This window comes from Pelodiscus sinensis, chromosome 11 (assembly GCF_049634645.1).
Source record: "Pelodiscus sinensis isolate JC-2024 chromosome 11, ASM4963464v1, whole genome shotgun sequence".
NCBI classification, from domain to species: Eukaryota; Metazoa; Chordata; order Testudines; family Trionychidae; genus Pelodiscus; species Pelodiscus sinensis.
The window spans coordinates 29,408,125-29,424,438 of NC_134721.1; the positions used below are offsets into that span (position 1 = coordinate 29,408,125).

At 41.2% G+C, this 16,314-nt stretch overlaps 1 protein-coding gene across 3 annotated transcripts in view; it reads right to left on the reverse strand.

Moving 5' to 3' along the window:
* The window catches only part of CACNA2D3 (calcium voltage-gated channel auxiliary subunit alpha2delta 3), a 755,257-nt gene that overhangs the window by 133,507 nt on the left and 605,436 nt on the right, over positions 1 to 16,314 (reverse strand). For all 3 annotated transcript variants that reach the window (XR_001368709.3, XM_075938900.1, XM_075938901.1), the window contains exons 22-25: positions 14,917 to 14,962; positions 14,674 to 14,771; positions 13,378 to 13,471; positions 10,053 to 10,148 (exon numbers count right to left, since the gene is read on the reverse strand). Coding sequence is in view for 2 of the 3 variants with exons in the window: in XM_075938900.1 (XP_075795015.1) it covers positions 10,053 to 10,148; positions 13,378 to 13,471; positions 14,674 to 14,771; positions 14,917 to 14,962 (334 nt within the window). In the remaining variant the exon portion in view is untranslated. The remainder of the gene's footprint in view (positions 1 to 10,052; positions 10,149 to 13,377; positions 13,472 to 14,673; positions 14,772 to 14,916; positions 14,963 to 16,314) is intronic.

Consider the following 16,314-nt stretch of genomic DNA (forward strand, 5'->3'; position numbering starts at 1 on the left):
GTTAACTAAATCACTGAATAATTCTTGATATACTTATTGTATCTACTCAGACAACAACTTGAGTAACCCAGCAATGTACAAGCTGAGAAGGGTGGGCAAGGGGTAAAAAACACAGCCAAAGAACTAGTACTATGGAAAATTGTACTATTCAGAAATTTCTTTCTAGCACCTTGTTGAAATAATATTTTACTTTTTAAACTAGCTGCATGTGATGGAAGAGGAGTTGTAATGAGTGAAGGCCACTGTTTCAAGCAATCCAAGCTCAAGTCTTGAATTAGGCCAACACAATTAATCCATTCCATCCCAGGAAGACATAGTGGGAGTGGTGAAAAATGAACTTGGCTACATTCTTCCTGAAAAAGGATGTCAGAGGAAGGTGCCTAAGGTGGAAGAGAGGGGTCTTATGAGCAAAAGTGCAACTATCTTCTCCATGCATTTTGCTTCCAGTATGCTGGATGAGGTCAAGAGCAACATAAGCTGCAAGGCCACTGATTCCAGTTAACAAATCTCTCACTCAGCATTATTGTGTATTCAGATTAATACCATGCAGAAAATTCTTAATCATCATAAGTATTTAAGAAGGAGATTACCTTGCACAAGGCACATGCATACACTCTTAGCATTTGCAATACACACAGCCTCTTGCAATAGTTAGTGTACTAGAGGAATTTTGTTTTAGAGAACTCTCTTTCAAGAAACACATACTTTCAAAAGTAATAGAAATGTAGCCGTGTTAGTCTGGTGTAGCTGAAGCAAAATGCAGGACTATGTAGCACTTTAAAGACTAACAAGATGGTTTATTAGATGATGAGCTTTCGTGGGCCAGACCCACTTCCTCAGATCAAATAGTGGAAGAAAATAGTCACAACCATATATACCAAAGGATACAATTTTAAAAAATGAACACATATGAAAAGGACAAATCACATTTCAGAACAGAAGGAGGATGAAGGGGGGGGGGAGGGAAGGTAAGTGTCTGTGAGCTAATGGTATTAGAGGTGATAATTGGGGAAGCTATCTTTGCAATAGGCAAGGTAGTTGGGTTCTTTGTTCAATCCCCCCGGAGAGCGTCGAATTTTAGCATGAATGAGGATTCCCTTTCAAGTGCAGATGTAAAAGGTCTTTGTAGCAGAATGCAGGTAGTTAAGTCGTTGAGACAGTGTCCTTTCTGGTTGAAAGGGCAAGAAATTGTTTTTTCTTTGTGATCCTGTCTGATATCTGTTTTGTGGGCATTAATCCTTTGGCAAAGTGTCAGAGACGTTTGTCCAATGTACATAGCAGACGGACACTTTCGGCACATGATAGCATAAATTATATTTTTGGATGCACAGGAATATGTGTTCTTGATCTTGTAACTCACTTGGTTAGGTCCAATAATGGTATCAGCAGAATGAATATGTGGACAAAGCTTGCAACGGGGTTTGTTGCAAGGGAAGGTACCAGGGTTGGTATTAGTGTGGTATGTCCTGTGGTTGTTGGTAAGAATCATCTTGAGGTTAGGTGGTTGTTTATAGGAGACTATGGGTCTGTCTCCCAGAGCCTCTTGAAGTATGGTATCCTGTTCCAGTGAAGGCTGTAGTTTATTGATAATGTGTTGGACAGGTTTAAGTTGGGGGTTGTAGGTGATGACAAGTGGTGTTCTATTGTTGGTTTTCTTGGGTCTGTCTTGAAGTAGATGGTTTCTAGGTATTCGTCTGGCTCTTTCAATTTGCTTTTTTATTTCTCCGGGTGGGTAGTTGAGATTTATAAATGCTTGGTAGAGATCCTGAAGCTTCTGGTCTCTGTCAGTGGGAGTAGAGCAGATGCGGTTGTATCGAAGGGCTTGGCTATAGACGATGGAGCGTATGGTGTGTTCTGGATGGGAGCTGGAAGCATGTAGGTAACTGTGGGTACGTCTAGACTACAGGGTTTTGTCGACAGAAGTTTTGTCGACAGATACTGTCGACAAAGCTTCTGTCGACAAAGAGCGTCTAAACTACATTCAGTTCTGTCGACAAAGCAAACTGCTTTGTCGACAAAACCCTGTAGTCTAGACACAACCCTACATGCAATAACACCTTCTGTCGACAGAACTCTTTCGACAGAAGGCGTTATGCCTTGTAAAATGAGGTTTACCAGTGTCGACAAAACTGCTGAGTTCTGTCGACGTTATGTCGACAGAACTCAGCGGTAGTGTAGACGCAGGTATAGTTTTGTCAACAAAAGTCCACTTTTGTCGACAAAACTCTGTAGTCTAGACACATCCTGTATGAGTCAGTGGGTTTTCTGTAGAGAGTGGTGTCTAATTTTCCATTGTTGATTTGTACCATAGTCTCCTATAAACAACCACCTAACCTCAAGATGATTCTTACCAACAACCACAGGACATACCACACTAATACCAACCCTGGTACCTTCCCTTGCAACAAACCCCGTTGCCAGCTTTGTCCACATATTCATTCTGCTGATACCATTATTGGACCTAACCAAGTGAGTTATAAGATCAAGAACAGATATTCCTGCGCATCCAGAAATATAATTTATGCTATCATGTGCCGAAAGTGTCCGTCTGCTATGTACATTGGACAAACGTCTCTGACACTTTGCCAAAGGATTAATGCCCACAAAACAGATATCAGACAGGAACACAAAGAAAAAACAATTTCTTGCAATTTCAACCAGAAAGGACACTGTCTCAATGACTTAATTACCTGCATTCTGCTACAAAGACCTTTTACATTTGCACTTGAAAGGGAATCCTCTGAACTGTCATTCATGCTAAAATTCGACACTCTCCGGGGGGGGATTGAACAAAGACCCCAACTACCTTACCCATTACCAAGATAGCTTCCCCAATTATCATCTCTAATACCATTAGCTCTCAGATATCTACCTTTCCCCACCTCTAATATCATTAACTCACAGACACTTACCTTCCTTCCCCCACCCCCTCCATCACCCTTCTGTTCTGAAATGTGATTTGTCCTTTTCATATGTGTTCATTTTTTTTAATTGTATCCTTTGATATATATGGTTGTGACTATTTTCTTCCACTATTTGATCTGAGGAAGTAGGTCTGGCCCACGAAAGCTCATCATCTAATAAACCATCTTGTTAGTCTTTAAAGTGCTACATAGTCCTGCATTTTGCTTCATACTTTCAAAAATTCCTGTGTAACATTTTCTGGCACTGAAATCAGTATGTTCCACACATATTTGCACTTGCATATTGCAATTCCTTAAAAATAGGTCCTTAAAAATGGGTAAAGGTGTCCTCGGAAGGTAAAATGATTACCTTCTTTCTTAAACTGTTTCATAAGCAAACTAGTCAGTTTTTAATGTATTTTCACTGTTGTCTTTGCAGTTTAATGGTGACAAATATTTATTTAGAAGACAAGTATTTATTCCTACACAATGCTGAACACATTGCTCTGTTGTTCTTTTCAGAATTAGATTATATATTATTGGCTCTATTAAAAGAGTTGAGGTATTCATTGTGGATACTGCACAGAGCATAAAAATAGTTACACTATCTACATGATTTGCTAATATGATGGAATATATTGGAATAGGTAAAAATTAAGAACATTCTCCTGCTATTACTAAAGTCAATAGGAATTTTGCTATGGTCTTCAGCGGGAACAAGACTGAAAGCTAAGTAAATAAAAGTAAATGTCAAAGATACACCCTCAGGGTTTTTTTTTCTTTATTGGTCATTGTGGTTATTGTACAGTATTAGAATAGAAATATGTACACAGATAGCGGAAAATTTACTGCTACTAGATAATGCTGTGTGGTTTTACTTTATGAAATCTAAGCCTGAAAATATAAACTTCTGTCCCATGCTAAATCTCAAGTTACTGCATCTCTCTTTTTTCTCTCTCTCTTTCATGTAATGATGTGAATAGTACTAACATATTGTTTCAATGCCTTTGCACTTATCCCCAGATCTCAAAAAAGAATTAAGTGCTAACTCCTGCTTTGGGTACCCCAGTCCAAAATTTAGGTGACACTGATACTTGAAACTCTACTAAGCTACTGCCTAACCCTGAAGATGCTTAAAATCCCTGAGGATCTACATTTCCACTGTTTAATCCTTGAGGTGCCTCCATTTCTGCCTCTGGGCATGGGCACTGCTGCTCTAGTCCTGCCTAGTGTCTATCTTATGCCCAAGTTCCAGCAACAATCCTCAAACCAGGTCAAATTAAACACTGCCTCGCTTTGCTTGCCTGGAGGGCCCAATCCAGTAGTTATGCTCAGTATGCACCTAACTACACGCAAAACAGTCAGGAAGAGAAAGAGAACTCCTTTATAAGCATTAGCTCAATGGTTAGGGAATTCATCTAGGACATGGAAGACCTTGATAATGAGAAGGAATTTGACCATGGATTTCCCACCTCTCAGATCAGTGCTCTAACAACTGGACTCATTCATTCTCTGGTCCAGTGCAGAGAGAAGAGATTGAGAGAGACCTACACCGGAATATCTCCAAATCCAGTATGGTAAATATTATAGGAGAGGCTCCTGCCTTTCCTCTCCTCCTTTTCCTCTGTCACACCATTTTGGGAGCAATGAAGTTTGCTGTCACGGTTCTTACAATAAACAGCTTAGGGGCCTGACTCCAGGAAAGGGTTTATGGCTATGGATCCCAAGCAGAGAAAGTCACCTTCCTTCTGCCCAGATGTAACATCAAACACCCTAAGAAGGGTACAGCTTAAGACATACCCTTTTTCTTGGTACATGATATTGGCTATTTAAGGCAGCTCCCTCCCTATAGTGCCCGCTTTTGTAAATCCCATTCTTCGGTGCCTAACGCCCTCATTAATTAACCTGGGCCCCTTACTTACAGCCTATGCATTTCACTAGGTGACTAGGCACCTAAAAGTTAGGTGCTACAAGTCTCAGCATTGAATCACCCTAAGTCCCTTTATGGATTTGGGTCTGATCCAACATTCATTAATAAATGGAAGACTCCCTTTGACTTGAATATGTACTGGAACTATTTATGGCAGCCTTCCTCAGAGAATCTCAATGGGGGTGTAGAACAAGTGTTTCCTGACTCTAATGCCCTGCACTAAGCTCTAAACAACATTGCTTCACCCCAAACCATCATAGTACTCCTACGTACTAAGTTTTGCATTTATTCAAAGTATAAAGCAATCACACAGCATAGTCCTGTTTTTTGTTACAGACACTAAGTTATTTAGAAAATAGTCCAACATATCGTGAAAGGTCCGTCTATTGGAGTACAGGAGGTGGGCGGACATAAGCCTACACACATCTAAAGGACCTTCCCCCAGCCTATGGGCAGGATCCACAGAACCTGAAACATCACATGATTACAGGTGACAAATGAAGAGAAAACAAGGATGGGTGTGGAGGTCAAAGGCTAAAAGTGGGAGCTGGATGGAGATACTTAGCAGTTAACCCTAGACAGTGTCCATTCTCCTTGAGGGAGCCAGTGGATTATGCCCTGTGGAACTCTGCCCAGATGCATGAACAGATATGAGAGTGGAAATAGGTCCCACAGTCGCAGGCCCCTCCCTCAGCCAATCTCTGCTCCCTGGTCTTGTAAATGGCCAAAAACCAGGAGAAAGTTGAGGAGCAGGTCCTACGTCTTTGTGGGTTCACAGATAGGGTGCGCGTAAATTAATAGGTGAGGGGAGTGCAGCCAGAACCTCAACAAGAGGTTCAGGAAGAGCTGAAAGAGGGGCTGTAATCTGGTGCCCTCAAGACAGACGTGCGCCAATGTCTCCTTCACACCACAGAAGGGGCAAGTGTCAGGAACAGGGGTGAATTGTGCCAAGTACATGCCCATACTCATAGCACCATGGAGGATTCTCCACCTGGTATCCTCAGTGGGTAGCGGAACCAAGGTAGAGTAAAGACTGGCCCACTGGGGTTCCCCACCCTCTATAAGAGGCCCGGCCATTTGTTATCTGGGCGGGACATGAGAGCGGGGAAGTGAAAGCTGTGAAGCATGAGTGTGTACAGATGACTTTTTGGCGTAGTTCAAAAGGAGACCGGCTGCAATGCGTGCAGTCAGCTCAGGAGATGAAGATGGTTAGGAAGGCATGTGAGGCCGGGGGGGCAATGGAGAGATTAGGAGGGTCAGGTGAGAGGGGTGAAAGGGGTGCGCCCTCTTGCAGGAGCCAGTCGAGGTAAATCCAAGCAACGGGTAGCAAAGTATCACTCACCTCCTGAAGTATGCACCAGGGAGTACAAAGGGTGGAGAGCCCCATGTGTTGGGGGCAAGCGCCGGAGGATCCACCCAGTCTCCCCAGTCATAGTCCAGGAGATCTCTGATCCCGGTGACTTCTGTCAGGACCAACCTCTGGTGCACCAAGGTAGACTCTGCCACCTGCACATGAATACAGGGATTGTGTAAGAGGGGCTCTGCGAGGAGGTCTTCCCTCCCAGTGGCCCCCAAGGAATTCGTTGCCAGATGACCTCTCAAGTAAAGGAACTGCTGGTCATATTGGAGCTCTTGGAAGCAGCGAAGGAAAGTGTGTGCTAACATGCTCCACGCTGGACTACCTGCATCATATGGGAGCCTCTGCAAAGCCTGGAGGTGGAGGACATGGACCTGCATGCTCAAACATGTCAGGCCCTGCCCTCCCTCCTCTAGGGGAAGATGGAGAACCCCTGCAGAGAACCAATGCAGTCCTAGCCAGAGGAACTGCAGTATCAGCTGTGGGATCTGAGCCAGGAAACCTGGGGTCAAGACCAGGGTGTTGAGACAGTGCTAGAGCATGGACAGAACCACCTTGTTAAGCACCAGCACCCTCTCACATGGGGAGACACACTTAAGCAGTCCTGTCCATTTCCACAACAGCTCAGCTACTCTGAACTCCAAACCTTGTCAGTTCTCCAGCAGGGAGAAATGTGTGGCAGAAAGAAAAACACCAAGACAGAGCTGCAGGCCTGGGCTCCATCAGATGGCCTGAAGTGCGGGTGGGAGGGAGCTTGCCTGCCACTTGGCCTTGACCACCAGGCCAGAGCTCTTGACTCAGTTGACCCAGGCAGAGGAGGCCGCTGAGTAGACAGCTTGACAGGCCTCCACCCATGCCAGGTTACCTGGGTTCTAAACCACGAGGAACACGTTGTCGGCGTACGCTGACAGGACCAGCCACATCTCCAGCTCATAGAGCACCAATCCCGTCAACCTCTTGCGAAGAAGATGGAGGAAGGGCTCAATGGCCAGAGTATACAGCTGACCTGAGAGAGGACAGCCTTGATGCACTTCCTACCCAAAGCTGACTGGTGCTGCTGGGGTCCAGTTGAGCTTCACCAAGCACTCCACAGAAGCATATAGCACCTGGAGAAATCCCACAAAGTGGGGGCTGAACCTGAAGGTCTGCAGAGTGCCAGGGAGATACCCATGGTCTATCCAGTCAAATGCCTTCTTCAGATCTAAGGACAGGAGGGCGAAAGCCAGACCATTCCAACATCCAAGCTCCATGAGATCCCAGACCAGATAATGATTATCAAAGATGGCATGGCCCAGGATGGTGTAGGGCTGATCTGGATGCACACTGACCACAGCCTCAGTGAGATGGCTTTAGTGATGATTTTATAGTCCATGCTGAAGAGCGAGATGGGATGCCAATTCCTCAGATCATAGATGTACCCCTTCTAGAGCACATTGGTCGGATCTCGGGAGAAAAGGGAGGTCTAGAAGGCTCATCTCCATCAGATCCGTGAGGGGGGATGCCATCCCCTGCCTAAAGACAGACTTTGTGCTTTTTAGCCCTCCCCCCTCTTTTTCTTCAGGGTATGGAAGAAGTGGGATCTGAACAAGAACAAGAACAAACAAAGGTGCCCTGGGCCCAAAGATCATCAAGGGCCTAGAGCTCCTCCCACTTCTCCTGATATATTCCACAGAAGGATGGATTTCCAGGGCTGGTGTCCAGACACTTCTCAAGCTCTAAAATCTTCCATTCCATCTGCTCTATCACTACATCCCACCACTGGCTGGCCCCGCCGAGTGTAGTCACAGCAGAAGAGCTGTGCATGTACCTTCCCTACATCCCATCACAGCCTAGGCTAATTAGCATACCTTACCAGGCCAGCCAGAACTCCTGGAAGGATGCTACAAAGCACACATCCTCCAGCCAGTAGGCTGGCCCCAGCCCCTCTGAAGAAAGAGAGGCCATCATGGCCACCAAGTGGTGGTCCCAGAATGGAGTTGGCTGAATGCTAGAGGAGAGAGCCCGAGAAAGATGATGTCTTGAAAGGTACATGTGGTCCCACTGGGAGTGAAACTGGACAAAGGTGAACATGACCCAAGTTGCCCAACCCCAGGGTGTTGAGCAGGGAGGGGGCGGATATGTGACAGGTTCAGAGCAGAAGGCTCTACAAAAGTAGTAGAGGGGATATATATAAGCCTCAAAATGAAGGGATCTCTGTTCCCAGAGTAACAAGGAGGGGCTGGTTTAGAACCAGCAGAGGCAGTCAGGGGCAGTAGGACACCTGAGGCTAATTGACCAGGTCTGCAGAGTCAGCTAATTAGCACACCTGGGGTAATTAAGAAAACCAGTTCAGACTGGCTGTAAAATAAGCTTTACCTGAGGTTGTGGGTGTCTATGCAGCTGAGAGGATAGAGGAAAGTGCCTGAGAGTAGGAGAAAAGGAGACAACAACCGAACACTAAGGGTGTGTCGAGACTACAGGGTTTTGTCGACAAAAGTGGACTTTTGTCGACAAAACTATACCTGCATCCACACTGCCTTTGAGTTATGTCGACATAACGTCGACAAAACTCAGCAGTTTTGTCGATGTATGTAAACCTCATTCTACGAGGAATAATGCCTTTTGTCGACAGAGTTCTGTCGATAGAAGGCATTATTGCATCTACACTGTCCTTTGCGTCCACACTGTTATGTCGACAAAGCGGCTTGCTTTGTCGACAGAACTGGATGTAGTCTAGACGCTTTTTGTCGACAGAAGCTTTGTCGACAGTATCTGTTGACAAACTTCTGTCTACAAAACCCTGTAATCTAGACATAACCTAGAGGACAAACTGAAGAGAAGGAAGGTAATAGGGAAGGTGTGGGGAAGTATCCCAGTGGTCTTGGAGCTGTCTTATAGCAGGTGTTGGGAGCTCACACAGGCAGCGACTATTACAGGGTCCTAGGCGGGAACCTGGAGTAGAGGGTAGGCCTGGGTTCCACCCCAACACTCACTTCCCCATCCATTTCCACTTGGGGAAAAGGACTGTGGCATTTATTTTCCATTTTACCATACACTGACCGATGATGAAAAGAGCTCAACAAACAGCAAACTAAAGCCCTAGGCATGGTGCCTAAAATTGTGGGCTGCTGTGAGCCTTTGAGGCAAGCAAATCCACCAGGAAGTGCAGGATCCACTGAGTTTCCAGAGGAGCTTTGTCACAATATATACAAATAAATTGTTCCTCCTAGTATTCAACATGATCTTTTTGCCTATATTAAGCTTAGCATAATTGGTAGAAAAGTTCAGAGAGGCAGCTGAGTTAATCTGTAGCAGGAAAACTTAAAAAAACAACAAATAGTCTAGTAGTACCTTAAAGACTAACAAAATATGTAGATGGTATCATGAGCTTTCATGGGTACAACCTACTTCTTCAGGAAAACTGTTTTTCTTTCTACAGTGAGATATAACAGTGCTAAACCTATATACAACTCTTCAAACTTAAGTATCCTTACATATGTTACAAACTACATAATGCATATCTGTCATTTTGTGAGTCAAAAGCATGACAGAAAAAGGAAAATTGAAGTTTTTTCTGAGGTAGGCTTCAGAAAAATATTGCATGATTTCTCCTACGTTCTGCAATAAAATATCTTCTTATTTTTGCACCGAAGAAATCAACTGAAGGAGGACCCCTATTACAGCTGATATACAGGTGTAAAATAGGGTTAGATTTAGTTCCAAACATTATAGAAAAATCTAAACAACACTACAAAAACTGTGCTTGTTTATTCTGTTTTTAATTTTGTCTATGTGAAATTTGGGGGAAAGAAAAAAAGAGCATAGCTCCTGATTTTTTTCTTGCTTCCCCCATCTGTCCCTCCAGCAGAGTCATGTGACTTACTGATTAGTAAGTTGCTCTGGTCCCACAAACAGGTTGATACGAGATAGACCCGTCCGGGTTCCAAGAAAAGCAACTTCTACTCCCTTGTCAGAATTCCTGAAATACAGCAAAACACAAGAAAAGATAAACATTTCTAAACAGTAAAGAGATAAAGGCAGTGAAAGAGCATTTTTGAACTCAGTCTTATTTTTAAATTTATTTAAAGTCATGTTCATTTTTAAAGATAAATGAATGCTGACCTTCACATACCGATTGCTTTGAAAAGTTATTTGGTCTCTTCAAGTAATCTGTTTATTCATAAATCTGTTTATTTATGTGGTGGAATTACATGGGAATTTGGGGAGGAAAGGGCTTGGGGTAATGATAGGCATAGCTCCTCAATGTCACTCATTCTGGTCGTATACTGGGATAAGGACTACAAACACTGCTCGTCCACTACCTCACATATAGTCCCCAATTATAAAAAAGGGAAATACAGAGAGCCCAGGGAATTAGAGACCAGTCAGCTTAACTTCAGCACCCAAAAAGATAATGGACCAAATAATTAAGCAATTAATTTGCAAACACCTAGAAGATAATAAAGTGGTAAGTAAAAGTCAGCATGGATTTGTCAAGAATAAAGCATGTCAAACCAACTTAATCACTTTCTCTGACATGATGATAAACCCTGTGGACAGGGAAAAAGTATCTGATCTATCTTGATTTTAGTATGCATTTTGATACTGTTTCACCTGACCGTCTTATAAAAAAAAACTAGGGAACTACAACCGAGATGGAGCTATGATAAGGGTGCATAACTGGTTGGTAAACCATTCCTAAAGAGTAGGTATCAGTGGTTTACTGTCAAGGTGGAAGGATAGATTGAGTGGGATCTCACAAAGACATGGTAACAGTTTACAAGAACATAGAAGGTTATTACGAGGAGGGAGAAAAAATATTCTCCTTAACCTCTGAGGACAGAACAAGAAGCAATTTTAGCAAGGGTGGTATAGGTTGGATATTAGGAAAAGCTTTCTAACTGTTAGGGTGGTTAAACAGTGGAATAAATTGCCTACTGAGGTTGTGGAATCTCCATCATTAAATATTTTTATGAACAGTTTAGACCAGGGGTCTCCAAACTACGGCCCGCGGGCCGGATGCGGCCCGCGAGGCCCTCTCATCCGGCCCGTGGAGACCTTTTTGTCTACGGAAAAAAAATTACGGAAATTGAGTTGCAAGCAAATGACCTCCTTAGGGACAAGTTCAAAATAGGACTGGTGGGTTTTTACCAGTTTTTGCCCAAGGAAGACTTTCCTAATGTCAAAACTTTTGCATCAAGGTACCTTTCAATCTTTGGAACAACATACCTGTGTGAACAAACATTTTCAAGAATGAAATACGTGAAGAACAATTTGAGAACAAACTTGTCCGATGATAATCTCAGGTCACTGTTGATGTTAGGGACAACAAATCTAAAGCCAGAAATGTCTGCTATTTTGGCATCTAGGAAACAATTTCACCATTCACACTAATACAGGTGTTCATGTGTAGTGTATCAATGTGTTATTAAATAATAACTGAATAAAATAATATTAAATAAATAATTAAAAACAACATCCATGTTTTGATTGTTTTTTATTTGGACCTCAAGTGTGTAGTCGGCCCCCGAACTGCTGTTTGATAGTTAATGCGGCCCTCGGGCTGAAAAGTTTGGAGACCCCTGGTTTAGACAAACACTTGCATTGTCTATATAATACTTAGTTCTGCCATGAGTGCAGGTGACCTCTCAAGGTCCCTTTCTGTTCTACAATTCTATGGTCATCTGTGAGGATTTGTAGCCACCATGTTCATATTAACACAAAACCAATTATATCTTTTGCCCCTTTGGCTGTCAATCTCCAATCTCTTATCCCTCCACAATGGCCTGTGTCTGTAGTGGCAGAAGGGATATAAAAGGGGGTAAGAGTCTCGCTGTACACACACTGAAGTTGTCTTCTATGCATGAAATGGAATACCTGTAGTTCCATTGTGCTGGAGGAATCTAAAAGACAATATTTTGCTGTGAGAATTTCACCCTCAAACCTTAGGGTATATTAACATCAAATGATAGCCAAAGGAAATAATTTCTTATCTCATCAGCACAGACTGAGTAGCCCCTAGTATGAAGAACTAGATTTTACCATAGTTGGCTATCAGTTCAGTGGACAATATAAGCACAATTAATTTTATAGGTAGAAAAAATAAAACACTTTTTGAGGTTGGATTTTTATGTGTATTTCTAAACTAACTTTTGATCTTTTTAAAATATTTGACTTAAACAAAAATATATTTCAATGGTATTTTCTCTTTTCACCCACAGTTACTCTGTGAATCTCCTATAAATGGAGATGGAAAAATCACAATCCTAAGTAATTACAAACCAACCTCAACTAATTACCTCACTGTATTATATGTGGCTTTACAATAACAGGCCTTTTCATACAACACAGAAAAGAACAAACTTAACAAAATCTCATCTGGAAAGTCTCCAAAATTCTCTTTCTACAATGATAGCACACATAGGCCTTCGTAATCAAATTACCTATTTTCTCAATATATATCATATTTCTCCGCATAATACTATAGCTTAAGTGTATCATATGTAGTGTAAAAGCTCAAATAAAGGAATAGCTAATCTACTGAACAGTAGAGTATTTAGTTCAATCTGGTTTGGAAAAATTGTAAAAATCTATATGCTTTCATATCATAGACTTATGCCTAGAAAGTTTTAGTAAATAATGTATGTTACTAATTTTTCAATGTTATGTACATACCCTTCTCTCAAACAAAATACGAATTTCACAGATATATTCATTTTTAGAAATGTTTCAATATTTTCTTGAGAATAATTCCAAATACAGTGTTGTATATTCAGTTCCTATATTGTTATTTTCATATGATGTTTTGTATTGTTAAAGACTGTATAATCTCAAACACTAACCAAGATGACACAAGTTATAAAACTTAAGTGACTATTCTGTTCCAAATTGGCCTTACGTGAATATATAAGCTTAAATGTTTTACATTTGCTTTTCATTCTCTTTACAGTTTCCAAATGCTTGAAAAACATGAACTCACAAAACTGATTCAAAATTTTCTTTGGAAGAGGAATAATCAGCCACATTTTTTCAGCATCTGATAATTTATTTTGGTATATTTATAATGCTCCCATCTACACAGTGTCTGGGTAAAAATATCTTAATTTTTTAGATATTTTTCAATCATATTTCATAATCATATTTCACTACATGTGCTAGAGTATAATTTATTATTATACTAAAATGTACAACTGTATTTATTTACTTACTCTGATTTATTTAGAGCTAGACTTGTCCAATATGCTTCTATTGGTGCACTCACAACTGCATCAAACAGAACTTCTTGTATCAATTCTTTATCACCTATTAAAATGTATTAAATCAACAGCAAAAATATATTATATGTATGGGGAAAAAAGTGTCAAATCAAAATATTTTAGATGAACCACACACAAATGTTACTTGTTTATATTCAAAGTATTTTTCATAGATTTTATGTTTATGGAATCTTCACATATTTACAACTAAATATGTAAAGATGGAAGTTACATCTTTTCTACCATCATCAAAATTCTTCCTTGTGCTTTGTGTTCATGTGAAACTGGCAGCCTTTATAATGGCACCAGCAACAATGTTAGATTAGAAAGTGAGGAATAACTTATTCATTTGAAGTGACACAAGCATTTAGGTAATACAATGCAATTTCTCATGCTAGCATTTGTGCAGGTTCCCATCTCTTGCAAAACAAACTATCAAGCATATTACAATGACCCACCCAAATCTACTAAAAGGGTCAGCTTCCAGAAGTAAGACGTGTGGAATTTCATTGGTGGATTGTGGACCTATGGAAAATGGGGAGACTTGAAATCTTCACAGACCAAAGTCCCTCAGTAGAAACCCTCTCTCCCCTTTTCTGGGGAGAGAAAGTTACGAGTTTTATGGTAAGAATCCTGTCACCTTTCATTGGATCCACTTAAATGCCTGGAACTAAGGAAAGAGGGCAGAGAAAGCCCATCCCCACATTAAGTTAATAAAGTTACAGCCTGCTACTTAAATCCATCTCTGTATCATTTTACTGTGTGTGTATTGATCAATGATCACAAGAGTTCCAGGTCTCATGTTTACATTTCATCCAAAGGATGACCTGCCCCTCTTCTACAGGATTGGAGACTTGGCTTTCTTCTAATTCTTCGGGAAAAGTGCCACATCCCTAAAAATTCACGAACACTACTTCCTGAATCACGTGGTATTTTCTCTAGAAAGTTCCCCCAAGTACCATCTCAGCCCAATCATCCTTAATAAATAAGATCTGAGGAGACCATGACACAAGATAACATGGCTGCCTAGTGTGAAATATCTAATTAACAGTGCATACAAGTACTGCACTTATAGGTTGTCTTGTACTCTCAAGTAAATATGGAATTTGCAAGATGATGTCAGTTAACTATACCTGTCCAAACCACCATAGCATTAGAAGTGATTATTATGTAAAATAAAAGTGCAATCATTGTTTAGATTAGGAACATTTATCAAATTTATCACTATAAAATATTTAACATACTCACATTGAAGCAATGGCTCTTTTCCCATGAGATAGAGTTTAATAGCTTCTAACTGAGTCATTTGATGGTGCTCAGGATGCAAGTCAGTGTTGCAATATGACCTGAGAACATAATGGTACAATGTAAATATTTATATGCATGATCTCTCTTTGTCTTTGAATGTGAAGAGCTCGGCACAGTAAGCACAAACAATATCAGACAAGGAAGGGTAATAGGCACCAATTTCATGCTTTGTTTAAGACTTACCATTCATCTGCCAAAGATACATCAGGGTGTTCTAAATCATGCAAACCTGAAACAGGAATAATCATACGTTATATAGGAAGCAGTCTAGGTAACAGATGGGTATTTACATACACTTCATAGCACACTTTTCCTTCTTGGAAGGGGTATTATTACCAAAGCATAATAAATCACAGTAAACCATGTTTACATATATTTCAAGGTCCAACAACCTGGCAAGAGCCACGCAAATGCGAGTTAAGGATGAAATGCCAGGTATAAAATCGTTTTATTTGTGCATGGATATTTAAGCTCATATTATATATATGAAGATCTGAAGAAAACCTCAGCAAAAAGGGGTGCAATACAATACCAGACAACTTTGAATTTCTGTGCTCCCGCTATTTTAATACAGCCCTTTATGTTACAACATAATCTGGACTTTTTTTCAGAAATGATAGTAGCTTTTTTAAACAAAAGGATGCAATGCTCTCAAGAATATGAATAGGAGTTTGCAGAAGATTCTGGAAGGGGTCTAACTTACTGTAATAACACTTATTATAGATGCCTGTAAATCAATATTCTATTATTAATTATATAGCACCCGTACATTTGAATTTCGGGAATTTTAAAACTTTTGATCTCATATCAGAAAACGTAGACATATTGTTCCCATGGGCTACAGCAAAATGAAAGAAAGAAAGAACTGATTAGAAGGCACCAGAAACTGACTTTTGTGTTCCTTTCTTTTTTACTTAATACACAGATAAACAAGATGAACTACAGGAAGCATGGCAGAAATGAATCTAAGAGAACTTAAATATATATATGGCAAAAGCCTTGCAATGAGCTCAGAACGTTCATTATATTGATAAGGTGAAATACAAAAAAGGGGGGATTGCAGCTGTTTATGCAAGAAGCTGAAACAGACAGATGAGGGTAGGAACATTAGCTAAGTGAAAGAGGAAGAATTGTTGTGCAAAGTGAGAAAAACTTGGCTAAGTAGGGAAGGAAAGAGTTAAACAGAGTTTTGAAAGTGGGGACAAACAGCTTGAATCTGATGCGACAGCAGATGCAGGATTCTTGACTTCCACTAATTTCATGAAAAAAATTGTAGCCTTATTCATCCATCTGGACAATATTACCATCCTCAGTGAGACTCATAAGCTGCAGGATTCCCCACCCCCTGCAATTCCTGAGGATGGCAAGGGAGACCCGCAACTCTGAGCTGTTTGTGCCTGCAAGGGGGCCAGAAACCCTGAATCACTGCAAGCAGTGGGCAAATTCTGAAGCTTCCAGCTGCCACAGGAGGTGGGGGGTACAGACGGAGCTGTAAACCACCAATCGCCAGTGGGGCCCCTTGGAGTTCCAAGCCACCAGAGGCAAGTTAAGGTACCTTGAAGCTTCAAGCCCCCATGATGG